This window comes from Nycticebus coucang, chromosome 18, assembly GCF_027406575.1.
Source record: "Nycticebus coucang isolate mNycCou1 chromosome 18, mNycCou1.pri, whole genome shotgun sequence".
Classification (NCBI taxonomy): domain Eukaryota; kingdom Metazoa; phylum Chordata; class Mammalia; order Primates; family Lorisidae; genus Nycticebus; species Nycticebus coucang.
The window spans coordinates 47,193,092-47,209,184 of NC_069797.1; the positions used below are offsets into that span (position 1 = coordinate 47,193,092).

Sequence of the window (16,093 nt, forward strand, 5' to 3'; positions counted from 1 at the left end):
CAACCGCCATTAGCACTGTGCTTTGCTATCACAGTATTACAGGTTGAGCACATTGTTATCTGCCCTAAAATCATACTGCTAAGAAGGAAGTAAATTACTAATTTAGAGCATGACTGTCTTCTTAGCAGCTGCTATAAAAGCTTTGCACGCTCACACAAAGCACTCTGAATTCCCCAATTCATTGGCTTATTATAAACCATCCAACTATCTTTCCATTCTCCTATCAAAAATGGGTATGACAGCTTTGAGAACTGTTTGGTAGTAAAAACCAAAGTGCTCTGCCATCAACATTAGGTAGATAAATACCTAACACCTGAATAAGTAGAAGGAAAACTGCATTCCTACCCTTTAGTTCTCATTTAATAAATGCTACCGAATTAGTTCTGATAAACTAGTACCTCCATCCTTGGAGAACTAGGTACTTGGAGAATTGAGAGTTGCAGGACTACCAGGTCTTTGAGTGACTGCAATGGGCAACATGCTTAGCAGTAAAAGAGATTGCTTACTAAATAGAACAAAGTGATCTGAAACATTAGAAAAGTGATATAAGTGAGGGGAGCCTTATTTTGTCTAATAAATTAATCATACACCTTTATACTATATTTCTGGAATTATGTAATTAATAATAAATGGTATTCAAACTTTTTGTCAATAAGGCATATCACTTGAAAACAGCAGAGCTCTACATATAACCATGAAATAAAAATGTGATTTCGATTCTTACACATGAACTAGAAGGAAAAGTTATTAGAAATATGCAACATCTTTATTCCCTCCCTTGAATTTAAGAGTTTCTAGCAACATTAAAGGCACTTGACTGAACATAGTATTTAACATATATTTGAAGACAAAAAAGGAATAAAAATAAGAAAATAAATGTAAGTTTGTAAGAATATTAGCAATTCAGAAAAGGTTTCATTAGAACAAAAAAATATCGCAGATTTTCTGGAAAATGAAAAGCAAATAGCTACAACAAGGTTGCCAGATATAAGATGAATATCAATCATATTTTTATATAAAACAAAAACTTGAAAATAAAACTCAAATTTTAGAAATATGCCATTTATTATAATGGGAACAAAAATGTAAGGTAACTAGATTAATTAAATAAAGTCTGTACTGGGAAAAATATATAAAAGGTAATGAATGATATCAAAGAAGATATAAATAAATGAGAAGCCAAACTATGTTCACAGATGGGAAGATTTTAATTTCAAAAAGATGTTGATTCTTCTCAAAATAATCCGTAAATTGAATAGAGTGAGATTTTTAGTAGGACGCATATAAACAAGGTAAGAGCAAAGGTTAGCCAAAGCAGTATTTAAAAAGAACAGTGAGAGGATGGGGGCTGAGGGGAGATGTTGCTCCATGGACACAACCATGGACTTTAGTTAAGTGAAAAAAATGTAATACATTTTTTATACAACATGGTGACTGTAGTTAATAATAATGTATTATGTTTTAAAAATTGCTAAGAGAGTAGATTTTAAGTGTTCTCTCTATAAGAAAAGATAAGTTATATGAGGTAATGCATATGTATTTGTTAATTAGCTCAAATGACCTATACCACAATGTTTTGGATAATCCAAAATATTATATCATGTTGTATATGATAAATGTAATACAAGTTTTATTTGTCAATTAAAATATACATAAATAAGTAAAATAAATACAAAGACAAGATGGGAGACTATATCTTAGGAGACACTAAGAGTTACGAATCCATTAAAGCACCAGAATAGGGCAGCGCCTGTGGCTCAATGGGTAGGGTGCCGGCCCCATATACTGAGGGTGGCGGGTTCAAACCCGGCCCTGGCCAAACTGCAACAAAAAACAGCCGGGCGTTGTGGCAGGTGCCTATAGTCCCAGCTACTTGGGAGGCTGAGGCAAGAGAATTGCCTAAGCCCTGGAGTTGGAGGTTGCTGTGAGCTGGGGAGGCTGAGGCAAGAGAATTGCCTAAGCCCTGGAGTTGGAGGTTGCTGTGAGCTGAGATGCCACAGCACTCTACGGAGGGCAATACAGTGAGACTCTGTCTCTACAAAAAAAAATAATAATAATAATAAAAAAATTCTAAAAAAAAAAATAAATAAAAAATAAAGCACCAGAATAGAGTCCCAAAATGCCCATGTAAACATGGAAATTTTATAAACGATAGTGCTGGACTGTAAATAATCCTTCCATCTCATTAAACTATGAATGTATATTTCAATGTTATGTTCATAAAAATTGATCGAAATTAGATCATATTTCTATGTTTTGGTTAATTGTATACCACTAATAAGTATAATTATAGAAAATTTTAATATGTAAAGCCTTATAGGCATAAAGAATTGAAACAAATAAATTTTAATTTATATAAAGTGTTTTTGCAGAAAAATGATGGGAAGATCAATGAAAGATTTTCAATCATAAAATTGTATGAGGATAATATTCTATGGAACAGGAAATAAGAGCTGACAGAGAAAAAGGAAAGATAAATTTCTGAGACTAAAAGAATTTATGCATAAATTTTCTTTTAATTAGATGATTATTGGTGTCAAAACTATAGTATTATATTCTATTGGTTATATTTAAAAGAGTCATGGAACAATTTTCTTTAAAAAAATGCATAAATCCAATAATCACAACTTTGGAAATTAAACCAAAATACCAACCCAAAGAAAGTTAATACAACTCCCTTATCTGATTAAGTTGATTTTAAATCAAAAACTATTCTACAGATAAGGAGATTAATATTCCATAATGACATAATAATTCTAAAATTATTTATACCTAAAATACTTCTTTCAGTAAGTGGCAATTAAAAAAAAACAAGAAATGAGTAAGAATATAGAAAATTTGAAAATATGATTAATAACCTTGATCTAATTGACACATGGAAAACAACATACTCAGTAACTGCAGAATATATATACTTCTCAAAACATGGGGAACATTTAATTGATCACATGCTGAGTATATATATATAGTCAAAGGATTAATACCATACAGAATATATCTTTACCCTTAGTTGGATGAAAGTAGAAACCAGTAACAGGAAAACTATATAATTAGAAATCATTTAGAAATTGAGGAAAACATTCAAAATGAGGGTCAAAAAGCAACCACATGAAAATACTATATACTAAGTGATAATTATAATGTAAAAATTTGTGGGTGTGATTATTTTGTGAAAATTTATTGTGTAGTACATCTATAAAATAAAGATGTACTTTATCAAAATCATCAAAAATAGAGCTTAGCACCTAAAAAAACTTCTATGTTAATTTTGATGAATTTGAGTATCTCAACGTAAGGAAAAAATTGTCAGGAAGACATACTGTTAGACGGCCTAAAGCAGCCACATACATTAACAAAATTATTCAAGAAAAGGACAAAACCTTGAATAGAATAATAACATTATAAGGCATTAAAAAGTGCAAAATATCTTCTGTCCTGAAAAAAATCTCGGCCCAGATCATCTGACCAAACAAACATCTCCAAACCTTAGAAAAACAGATAAAGTTTCTATTATTTAAACTGTCCTAAGAAAAGAGAAATGGTAGAAAATTTAAAATGTAAAATGGTTCAAATATCACAGAAATTGATTTTATCAATTATAAGCAATATCCTCTTGCTTATTTTGCTGCTTCTATTTAACAATATTCAGAATAAGTAAAAATGTGTGAAAAAGATGAAAATGTAATTAATTTCAAATATCTACTTAAAGAACACAAAGGAGTTCTAAATCATCAGTTAGAAAATGTAACGGTAAAAAGTAAAAATCTCACTTCCAATAGCACCACAAACTATAACATATTTATTATGATAATTGATCTAATAAGAAATATCCAATAATATATAACAAGCTATAATTTTTTCTTTCCACAAACTATAACATATTTATTATGATAATCAATCTAATAAGAAATATCCAATAATATATAACAAGCTATAATTTTTTCTTTCCAAAGACATAAATGCAGTAATGTTCAGTTCTTGCCAAACTGTCCTCTAAATTCAATGTAATTCCAACTAAAAATAAAGTCCTAAATAAATTATTACCATGGCAAAGTGATTGTAACGATCACTAACGCGATCTAAACCAAAACATTAAAAAAAGTAAGGACTTAACCTAGCAGATAACAATGAACCTAGCATTATAAAACTATAGTAATTAAAATAATAATGTACTGGCAGAGAGAAATGGATCAGTGCAACAAAGTGCTGGGTCCAGGAACAGATATGTGTATCAAGACAGAAATTTAGTATATGATAAAATTTGCATTTCATGTCAACAAAAAAAGTAAAAAAGGATGGGTTATATAAATGATAGTGGAACAAAAGTGGTTATCCATGCATATATATGAATAAATTTGGAGTTAATTACACCTATAAGTTATATATAATATTAATTGGGAAGGTCTGCCTTAAAGAATACAATAATACCAAAAATCCATACTGAAAAGGATGGAAATATTTATGCAAAAATAGGCAAAACCAATTTATGTTTTCAGAAGGCAAAAGAGTAGTTATTTCAATTTTTGAAGGGGAGTGGTAGGAGTTACTAGTAATTAGCAAGAAACCCAGGGGTACTAGAGCATCTGGGATCCCGGTAATGTATTTTTTAATTGTATGTTTCTTGATCTGAATGCTAATTACAAAAGGATGGCTGACATTGTAAAATACCATGGGGTAACATTTTCCATTTGAGTGCTTTTCTGTGTGTACATAATTGTGAGATAAAACAGATTAGAATGGGCACACACATATAATAATCTATTTGTCAGTTATAATAATCGTATCTATCCTCACATCAAATTGTCAACAGTGTCAGACTTAGGGATGAAGAAAGAATGAGAGGTGAGTGACAGAGGAGGATGGAGATCAAGATGAACTTTCACTTTCGATTTTAAATTAAACTGCATTTTACATATTTATCTTAGAAACGTATTATTTGTGTAATCCTACAAAAAAGTGAAAAAAGCCTACATTTAAGACACATAAAAATCAAGGTAGTCAAGATAATTTTATACTCTACCTGTGAATCTAATGTGTTGGAGATTCCATGTGCACCAACATTTACTTCATCCAACTGCAAGCAAAACAATTTTTTGGCAACTTGAACAAAATCTAAAATGGAACATACTTCAGTAAGAACACAGCATTTAACTTCCTCAAAATAAATCTTACAGTTTTCTATATGAAGTTGAAACTATGTGTTACAACTAATGCTTCAAATTTAACTTATGAGTTATCTTAAAACCCTATGATTGAAGTGACAGACAAATTTAAGTTCAAATAAGAAGTATTATAAGTGATAAACTGATTCTAACTTCAGTTAACTCTGCTGAAACTAATAATTCAGTTACAAATAATAAAGCCAATACATACGACAGACATATTCACCTCCCCAACTCTTGTATTATGAGTGGAGGAACCTTTTCTGAAAATATGACAATATTATACTTAGGAGTTTTCTAGCTAGAAAAACCTGAGGTTTAATAATAATAATAGTAGCAGCTAATGTTTATGTAATAATAGTTCCTGTATGCCCGGCATGGTGGTTAGCTATTTCACGCACACAACAATATTCTTGGGACCTCTTACCCTCTTCATTTTGCAGATGAAAAAGTTGGGACTAAGACTGGTTAATTCACTTAAAACTATTGAAGGCCACTTGGCAAATAAGTTGCACAGCAGTCCATCAACCTTCTCCAGACACGGAGAGTGACCTGTCTATCAAATACTTTTCCTCAAATACTCAAATATTTTTCATTTTGGGTATTACATTTTGAATTTCCAAGTAGCCTTTTAAATGTTCTCTATTTCTATTTCACAACATCCTTAATTTCATAAATTCATTATCTCTACTTATCTTTTTTTTTTTCTCTTGCTGTGTCAATAAGGCTGCAGTGCAGTGGCCAGATCAGAACTTGCTGGAGCCTCAAACTCTCAGACTCAAACGATTTCTCTTGCCTCAGACTCTAGTAGCCCACCCCTCTTCTCAAGGATATTAATGATACAGTAGTTTATAGGAAGTTCTCTTCTGCTCCTCATTATTTATCTCTTTTTCTGAGTTCCTTTTTTCTGTGTGTCTGATCATTTGGGCTCTCTATTTTATGTTAGAGGATTTCTTCTAATGTCTGGTGACCTGGTGACCCTTGGCTCCTTGGCTATGAGTTCAGATTGAAGAATCAGGCACTAAAACAATGGATTGGAAATTTTCTGTGTATAATTTCTCAAATGGCAGGTTCCACTACAGGGCAATCAGCCAGGGGACATTTTTGTGGGGCTTCTTCAGAGAGAATCCTGCAATCTCTTGCCTATAGTTATACACAAAGCTGCAAATCTCCCTGAGCAACCTGGGTATGCGCGGGTGCGTAATGACTCAACACACACTCCCTCGGACTCTCTGCTGCTGGCAACTGTAGCTCCAGGATCTCTCCAGTTTCTCAGGGAATATACTTTTCCCCTAGAGGTACAAAGGAGTGGTAGTTGCTGGACCACTGGAGGAGGAGCAGGGAAGAGTACAGTATTCCTTTCATAAAGATTTCTAATAACCCAGTTTAAAGGCTCTGCCTACACCCAGTCTTCAGAAGTACCCGAGGTTTTCAATTACTAAGCCTTTTCACAGTTAAATCAGCTCCTTCCCTTTTGTGATTTCTCTTTGTTTAGACACTTGGACTTTCCCTGCCAGAGCTAATTCATTCCTTACATTCTCATACATTTCTGCCCTTAGAGTGCTTTTAGTTATACGTGTATGTTTGTTTCTCGTTTTTGTTTTTTGGGGGGGGATCACTTTCAAGAGGAGATGGAATGAAAAATATCTTTTTTTCATCACTTCAAAACCAAACGATTAATTTTCTTTTTTTAAAAGCAATTAAAAATGCTTTAAAAATGATATAATACCAGATCTGCTATGTAAGAAAAAAATAAAGGCTTAATCATGTCAAGAAGACAAAAAACTATTTAAACATTGCCAGTGGCAGAACAAATAAATATGTTAAATCTCTCTGGAAAACAATTTGTCAATATGTATCAAAAGTCCAAACCATGTATAGGAATTTATTTTAAGAAAAAGAATAAAAATAGCTACATTCACAATGATGATAAATATAGATTTATAATAGCAGCTGATGAGAAACCATTAAAATTTCCAAGAGTAGAAAGGCTTAATTAATGCCACAGTATGACAACTAAGTGGTACACTGTGCTATCTTTAACATAAATCAGTTGCCCCTTGAACAACATGGGCTTGAACTGCATGGGTTCACTAATAGGCAGATTTTTTTTTTTTTTTTTAACAAAAAGCAAATTGAAAATACAGTACGTGCAGGCTGTAAAACTCATTTACACAGAGTTTCATGTACATACCCTGTGTGCCAACTTTCCCTATAGGCAGATTCCACTGGGCTGTGACTTGAGAATGCCTGGGTTTGGGTAAACTTGGGCATTGGTACTGGGACCAATTCCCAGCATACACTGAGGAACAACTAATTACAGAATATTTAAAAAATATTTATATTTATCATATTGGCTAGAACAAAGAAGTAGAATTGTGAAATTAGGGCTTCTACAAGGTTGGACAATTAAGTTTGCAAATTCATCCTAGAAAAAGTGCTACATATCTCATTGTTAAATATCTCTATGGTCACCAGATAGCCAAGGGGAGTACTAGTAGATCTTGTACTGTTTCTTTTGTTATTTCTAAAGCAATGTTTATGCAATAAATAACAAAAAGAACATGATAAGATGATATTTTAGAGCTGAGTGGTTTTAATGAAGTTTTTTTGGCTGACATAGCTAGGCAAGTAATACTAGCTGAAGTTTTAAGCATACTGATCTGAAATAGATGTGGCTTTATTTTTCATTCTCTCCTTCTTTTTTTTTTTTTTTTTTGTGGTTTTTGGCCGGGGCTGGGTTTGAACCCGCCACCTCCGGCATATGGGACCAGCGCCCTACTCCTTGAGCCACAGGCGCCACCCTCATTCTCTCCTTCTAAAGAACAAGCACTTTTAATAAAAATGGGTCGCAGTAACTCTTTGACTAAGTTTCTATGATGACACAAGAGGATGAACATAACATTACCTCCAAAAGACACTGTCCCATCTGAGTCTGATCGTACTTGCTGTCTTAGGGCTCGGTGTTGTTCCTCTGTGGGCTGAATACCAAGATAATTAAGAGCCTGGAATGAAAATGGCTCAGATGAGAAGTAGTTTTTCAAATTTCAGAAGAATAAAACCTTTTACTACAAGTAAACTTTACAACTCTATGAAATAATATCAGGAACAGTGACCAGAATTAGATGCCCAAAGGAAATCTGCTGACAATTTATGGATTAACTACCTATAAAAGAGTAGCTTTCTTGATTCCACCATAACCTCAACTTTGTTTTCAAGACTAGCACTTTGGGTATCCCAAATTAATAAGCATAGCCCTAGAATTAAAAAAAACAAAAACAAAAAAAAACAAAGTATTTCTTAGTTTGTAAAATTTGGCAGAAGAAAAATAGCAAGAGACTCTTATTAAAAGAGATTTGTGGCCGGGCATAGTGGCTCAGGCCTGTAATCCCAGCACTCTGGAAGGCGGAGGTGGGTGGATTGCCTGAGCTCAAAGGTTCAAGACTGGCCTGAGCAAGAGTGAGACCCTGTCTCCAAAAATAACCGGGTGTTGTGGCAGGTGCATGTAATCTCAGCTAGTTGGGAGGCTGACACAAGACCATGACTTAAGCCCAGGAGTTTGAGGTTTCTGTGAGCTATGATGCCACAGCTCTCTACTGGGGGTGACAAAGTGAGACTGTCTCAAAAAAAAAAAAAAAGAGAGAGAGATTTATAAGCAACACTGAAACAAGAATAACATGTGGTTAATATGTTGTCTTTGAGAGCAAAACTGAAATTAATAGGGACTGGATTATACATAAAATCTAATTTTAGGCTTGCTTAGGGGGCTGGCTTACATAAATACTAAAGTAAAAAGCTTTCTCTGGCACTGACTTTTCTCTTTTGTCTCTTAAGGGAAAAGGCCTTCTTTTAGTATCCATAACTAATTAAAAATTCAGCAACTCCTAGTTGTACCCCAATATCCATTCTCTCCTTACTTTTTAATAACACAACCAACTATAACATAAATATTACTTGAGTTCTCAGGATAGAAACAACGGAAACCAGAAGATAGAAAAAAAAATTGCTATAAGGATCTAAGACAACAATACCTGTCACCCTAGAATTATATGACCAGCAAAATTCTCTTTCAAGAAGGAGGACAAAATATTTTCAGAAAAATAAAAAAATGAGAGTTTACTACCAATCAGTCTATATATACTAAGGCAGTGGTCCCCAACTTTTCGGCATGAGGGACCAGTTTTATGGGAGACAATTTTTCCATGAGTAGGGATGGGGGTGGGGGAGGATGGTTTATGAATGCTTCAAATGCATTACATCTCCACCTCACAACGTGAAGCCTTAGGGATGTGCAACCTAGAGCTCTCACATATGCAGTGTATAGTAGGGTTTGCACTCCTACAAGAATCTAAAGATACCATTGATGTGACAGGAGGCAGAGCTCAGGAGGTGATGCAAATGATGGGGAGTAAATACAGATGAAACTTCAGTTCCTAACAGGTCACAACCAGGACCAGGGAGTGGGGTCCACAGTACCAAAGGAAAATTTAAAGGAGGTACTTAGAGAAAAGGGAAAATCCCCAAAAGGTCAGACATACAAAATGGATTAATGAATAAAAAAAAATAGCAAACACAGGCAAATCTGAATTATCACTGACTGTATAGGTAAGATTAATTCATAGTTTGCATGATTAAGCAAAGACAGACTAAAACTAAAACGGTAGACAGTTATAAGAATACAAGCTTGGAAGAAGATGATTAGAGTTAAAGCATTGTAGGGCCTTGTTTGTTTAAAACAAATAAAGATTTTGATTAACTTTAGACTTTGAAGTTAAATATGCATGTTAAAATTTTAAGAAAATCACTAAAAGAATAGCAAAAGAAGGCATAATTTCCGAAGTTGGAGGTGAAACAGCAAAATATGAAAACAATCAACCAAATAATCAAACATACCAAACGAAAAGAATACAATAAAGAGGAGGAAAAAAAAAGTGGTTAAAAAGGAGAATCAAAAGAAATTGAAAAAATAAAATGGTTGAAATAAATCAAAATATAACTAGAATAAATGTAAAGTATGTGGTATAGGAAGTACTGGGAACTCTTAAATAAAATAATGAGCAGGAAAATTGATGAACACTGCATTAGAAACAATTTGCTAGTTCAACAATTATTTTTTCAGCATATTCTATGAATCGAGTATTTTTCTGGAAAGTGAAGACAAAGAAGTGAAAATTTTGGCCACACCTCAAGTAAAGTTGAACATAAATTGTTTGATCCCACAATATTTTAGTAAATCAATTACTTTTAATAATGCATAGAAATGAAAAACTCAAAATTTCCCCTTTTGTGGGGAGAAGGAGAGGTACATACAATCAAGAAGAAACCCTGGCAGCATCAAAGGTTCTGACTCTTAAGTTGAGTGGTGATACATGAATGTGTGTTTGTTACATTACATTATTCTTTAAACCGTACATGTATAACACATACATTCTCATTGTATGATCGATATTTTCATATAAAGAAATAAAAATAATTCTATGAAAATAATGCAAATCTAGCACCTATCACAGAAGATACTCAATATATAATAATTTTATAATAAGTAATAATAAAATTATACAATGCAAATAACTGCAGTGTAAATTGGTCTATTCTTACTAAACTTAATAATAGGTGAAAGTTTTATTGAAAGTCAAATTTACCCCAGATGAATATAGCACATTATGTTAGTGAGGGAAGAGCATAAATTTAAATGGGAAATAATTTATTTTTGATCAAAAAGTAGGTTCTAAGAATTTCTTAAATGACTAAGGTCATCTTTTAATCTAAAGTAAAAATACAGATTTGTTAATTACACAAATAAATGTCCTGCAGCTTTTCTGATGTCTGAATGATGAGCAAAACCAAAAATCACTTTTTATAATATTGGTCACACATTTTCCAATATAAGAAGCACTTCATTAACTGTAACCAGACACTGGGTGTGTGACTGCTCGCTACCATTTTCTTCAAATGTTACAGAAATGGCAAGAGGTAAAATAAACACCAGCAAAATAGCATCTGTGTCCCAAAGCATCTTCCACAGATGCAAAAATACAGATAGTGCAGAGGTACAACAATTTGTCTTCAAGCCAAGGAATAAACTGTACCCCTATTTGTTAAGTTTACCATGTCTACTTGTGAGTTTAACATCAGGATCATATATATCACTCTAAATAAATAACTATTATGAAATTACTTTAAAATATCTGTATGTGAAATTATTCTTGAAGTATTCATGGAAAGAAGAACTTATAAATCCATATTGCAGACAAGAAATTAACAATAAACTAGTTCAGTATTAGAAATTATTTTCTGTATAGTATAAAACTGTCTACTTAGACTAGTAAAACATAAAAGACTTCACAAAGATAATTATATATATACAAATATACACATATATGTACATTTGTACTATGTCCATAAGTGTATGTATGAAATTGTTTTGACAAGTCATTTCCTTTATCAAATTCTAACTTCTCCGCTTTCCTTAAAAACTGTACAGAATAGGCTAATTAGTTAATAACTACATAATTAATCAATAACCTTTCCTTGTGAAACCTTACTTATAACACTAGTTTTCTAAATTCTATATGTAATATATTTATAGAGGATAAAGAAAAAATACATAGTTCATTTCATATTTCATTTTAAATACTTGATTACATTGGCCTTACTTATTATTGAATAGGAATATATTAAAATATAATGGACAATGAACATGAATCTGTCTACAGAGCAGCACCTAAAATAGAAGGCCCTACTTCAAACTGAAGCAATTTTGCTGTTATTACAGTAATATGTAACTATGAAAAAATAAGAGTATTAGGAAATAATTTGGGTTGATAGAAGCTAATGTAGATTTTAGAAAAAGAATTTAAATGAAATATGGTCTCACACTCTGAAAACAAAGAATGCTCTACTAAATAAAATCACTAAATATACCTTGAATAAGACTAGAGAGGCTCAATTAAAATAGAATTTAAGTTTCTTTGCTATAAAATTGCCATTTAAATTTTCTGCAACAATAATCAATTTGCTTAGGTTAAAGGGAAACCCAAAATTGGAATTCTAATTTAATAGTCAAGCAATTCATATTCCTCAGAATCAATACAAATTTAGAATTTTCATCTAAGAATAGTAATCAGATTAAAAATAATATCACATGCTAGAAAAATTGAAACCAACTAAAAGAACAAAGTCTGCCATGTAAAGTGTCTAGCTGGCTAATTTTCTCCTTATCCTGAGGAATGTTCAGAAATATATGTTAAATCAACATAATGAAGGCATAATAATTATTAATTTTTAGATATGTAATAGATATTTTTTAACCGCAAATACTTTATTTTAGAAAATGTTAATATTAACTGACTGTAGACCATGTCATTAATTAGTACTTACATTTTTGCCACAAATAAAAAGAGAGCACAGGTTAGCAAAAGATACTCAGGACTTTGTAAATACAAAGGACACATCTCAAGTATCTAATTACTTTGAAAGTTTTATTGAGTACGAACCAGGTGTTTAAATGGTAGGTACTGTAGGGTCTGTGGGGGAAGACATTGATAAGACAAAACAAAAGGGTGCTACAAAGTGATGGTATGTGCTCGTAAAGGAAAGCACCATTGGCCTGGACTATAGCAGTTAGCAAAGTCTAGCAGAAGACATGGAACTGAACGATGGGGATCAGAACAGGCTGCCTCAAATATGGCGCCTTGGCCTATTGAGAAGGGAGCAGAAGCAGGAGGGTCTCTCCTTTCCCTCAGCCCTTCTCATCTGAACAGGGTCATAAACATTACCTGACTTTCTTTTAAAAGTAGATTTAAGACCCTTAAATCCAGAGTGGTCCTCCCTACACCCAGGAAAGGAAATGTCTTTACTTCTCTCCGAGACAGGGATGCTAAGAAGAATCTGAACAAACAGGCCTGGCCTCTTCCCTCTAGTTGATTGCCACTAAATCATACCCTTTGTCCTCCAGTGACATTTCTACACAATTGACTATAAGGATACGGGTTTCTCTGTTTCTTTATGTTTTCATTTCTGAAGGCTCCCATATCATGTAAAACTTACATTAAACATATTCGCATGTTCTTCTCTTGTTAATTTGACTTTTGTTATAGGTGTCTTGGACAAAAATTTAGTGATGGCTCAAAAGAATCTTTTCTCTCCTGCATGACCCAATTCAAACAATGAGTAGTATTCAAATTGGCAATGGGAAAAGTAGTATTATAGGACCAAGCAAAGACATGGATATGGGAGTAAATGATTTGTGTGTTTTATTCTAGCTATGCCTTTTCATACTCTTCTTAAAATGTAAAAATATTTTAATCATGAAAACTGATAGAAAGGTAGAGATTGTGTACATATGGCACTACATACATTTCACATTAAAAAATAGTACTTTTTTTCCCTATAAGATCCTTAGTAACTTGATAGAAAAAGTTTTCAAGTGCTTCTCCACCTTTAAATTTTCTTTATCATCTTAAGTTTCTTTTACATATATAAAGTTTCAATGTTTCACCCTCCGTAAGACTATCTTTAGTGTCTTAGAGACTGCTATCATATTTTTATATTTAATGGGCATATTACTATTTTGTTTTTTAGGATTTAGTTTCCCTTTATTTAAAAAAAAATTTTGGAATGCTGCATTAGCTCATTGTACTCATTACCAGTATCTAGAAAGCCTAACAAACTTTGTTATAATGTATTCCATGTTTCTTTTGATTCTAGATTGTAAAATATCGTATTTGTCTTATTCCCAGAGAAGAGGAAACTGTTTTGAATGTCAAGTTAGATACAAAAGGTTTTTTCTATTTTGTTCTATCTAACCACCAAGAACTGGCAAACACACACATAAATTCAATAATTTATATCCAAACTGCCTTTAATTTAATTGCTAATAAGTAACTTTAAGAAATGAATGGCTGTACTTTATCTTCTCAAAGAATGAGAATACTTACTCCTTGTTGTTGTCTCATGGAAGAAAAATGAAAATTTAAAGATTTACCATTTCCAGTTTCTCTGCCTTAAGACGAACAGAGGGATTTAGGGAAACTTCCTTTCCCTGAGGTCCATAATTATCACTCCAGGCAGGAGCACCATCTAAGAGACAAAGGGTGCACATTAATTGGAAACTTAATTGGAATAGAAATTTTCATTTGACAGGATATGTTCTAGGTTCCTGCTGTTCAACAATAACTCTGGCTAATCAGCTGGCAGCCTTTACCTTAGCTTTCATGATTTTTTTTCCTTGAAATCTAAAATTTATTCTATAAACCAGCTTCACTTGAGTCCTAAGATATAAAAAGAGTAGCCAATTGTATACTCATTGTAAAATCCCGCAGAAATATTGAGAGAGGATACCCGAGAAGGGTGAGGTCTAGGAGAACAGGTCTTCTCAAGGAGACCACAAGGATACACATGCAGGGTCCTCTCCACGGTGACTCTGCTCTTGGGAATTTGTAAACTTAACTTCCCAAAATTTGGAAATTTCCAAGTTCTGTGAAATCCTGTAGTTCTGCAGGGGCAGGAATAGCCTCTCCCATTTGATTCAAACTGGCCAATTAGAAGGGTGGAACTTTTTGACTGTCAATAAAAAGGGAAAGACCAAGGCAGTCGGGGAGCGTGGCCATTTGCTCCTGGCTGGTGAATAAAGCCCTTCCTCTTATAAACATGGTGTTTGGGTGCTCTTTCTCTCTGTTGGGCCTTGTCTTCCTGCAACATTATTAACTTAAAAGACAAACGTACAGCCCACCACCACTATCATCACCACATGCCACCACCACTATCACCAAACTGCTTTTACAAAGATAAAAAGTCTTTTTTATTCAAAAAGAGTAAAATTCTATCGGATATTCAAAAGATCATGGTATTTCTTTGACTTGCAAAAGTGGTTTTGTGATGTGAATTCTGGAAGTACTCTGGAAAAACCCATAAATGCAAACCACTTCAAGTTTGCACGTAAAGTATGATACAGGCTCTGAACTTTAAGCTAAAAATCCTGTTTCTTAATTTATGGACAGGTTATAGTTCAAGTAGCATAAATGAATTTTCAAGAGTTGAGGGTCACACATTTCTCAGCTGTCCTCCTACAGCTTCTCAGTGTGCCCCGGGTGACTGAGATGAGCCTTGGTCCTCGCTTCATGAAGAAAGCGGGTGCTAGAAAGGACTAGACTTTGAAAAATTATTTGTTTTAATAAAATGTCAAAGTTTGTAAGATAAATGCATATAATTCATGTTGATCCTTACTATCTAAATTTTCACTAATCTAAAGACACTTTTAAATGGTATTTTACTAGTTCTACATAGAAACAAGAGGAAGGAGAGAAACTTTTTAAAATGTCACATCTTTATGCAGCGTTTTAATTTTTTTTAATTTCTCAGAGCATCTGTCTCTAAGTACAAAATGATTTGCATTCTCTTAAGAACATAAGAAGTGTATATGAAAATAAATAGTCTTCCTCTAAACTTTTAACACATCCTTAACACTCTATGTAAAATCTTTAATATAGCATATATAGGTGTCAAGATCGTAAAAAAAATAGTTACTGACTTTTAGCTTCAAATAGAATTAAAACTTCAGGAAGAATGATTACAGAATAATAGAATTTTTACAATTTTGATAAAAGCAAGTCTCCGTCGCTGTCATGATACCTAATTGTTGGCTAGGGAATAAAAGAATATTCTCTCTCTCTCCACACACACTTTTTTCCTCTCTCTCTTAAGAGAAATTTTATGCCAAATCTGAAGTGTGGCATAAAAGACCAGCATGGAGTGGAATGGTAAGAATGGTATGAGAGGCTCAGCACCCATAGCACAGCGGTTTCAGTGCCAGCCACATACACCGGGGCTGGCGGGTTCAAACCAGCCCAGGCCTGCTAAACAATAATGACAATTGAAACCAAAAAATAGCCGGGGCTTGTGGCGGGCACCTGTAGTCCCAGCTTCTTGGG

The 16,093-nt window shown here is 33.2% G+C and overlaps 1 protein-coding gene across 3 annotated transcripts in view; it reads right to left on the minus strand.

The window, feature by feature from the left end:
* Positions 1-16,093, minus strand: part of STXBP4 (syntaxin binding protein 4) — a 208,461-nt gene that overhangs the window by 153,122 nt on the left and 39,246 nt on the right. For all 3 annotated transcript variants that reach the window (XR_008375460.1, XM_053568303.1, XM_053568302.1), the window contains 3 exons: positions 14,149-14,243; positions 8,071-8,167; positions 5,021-5,112 (listed from right to left, as the gene is read on the minus strand). Coding sequence is in view for 2 of the 3 variants with exons in the window: in XM_053568303.1 (XP_053424278.1) it covers positions 5,021-5,112; positions 8,071-8,167; positions 14,149-14,243 (284 nt within the window). In the remaining variant the exon portion in view is untranslated. The remainder of the gene's footprint in view (positions 1-5,020; positions 5,113-8,070; positions 8,168-14,148; positions 14,244-16,093) is intronic.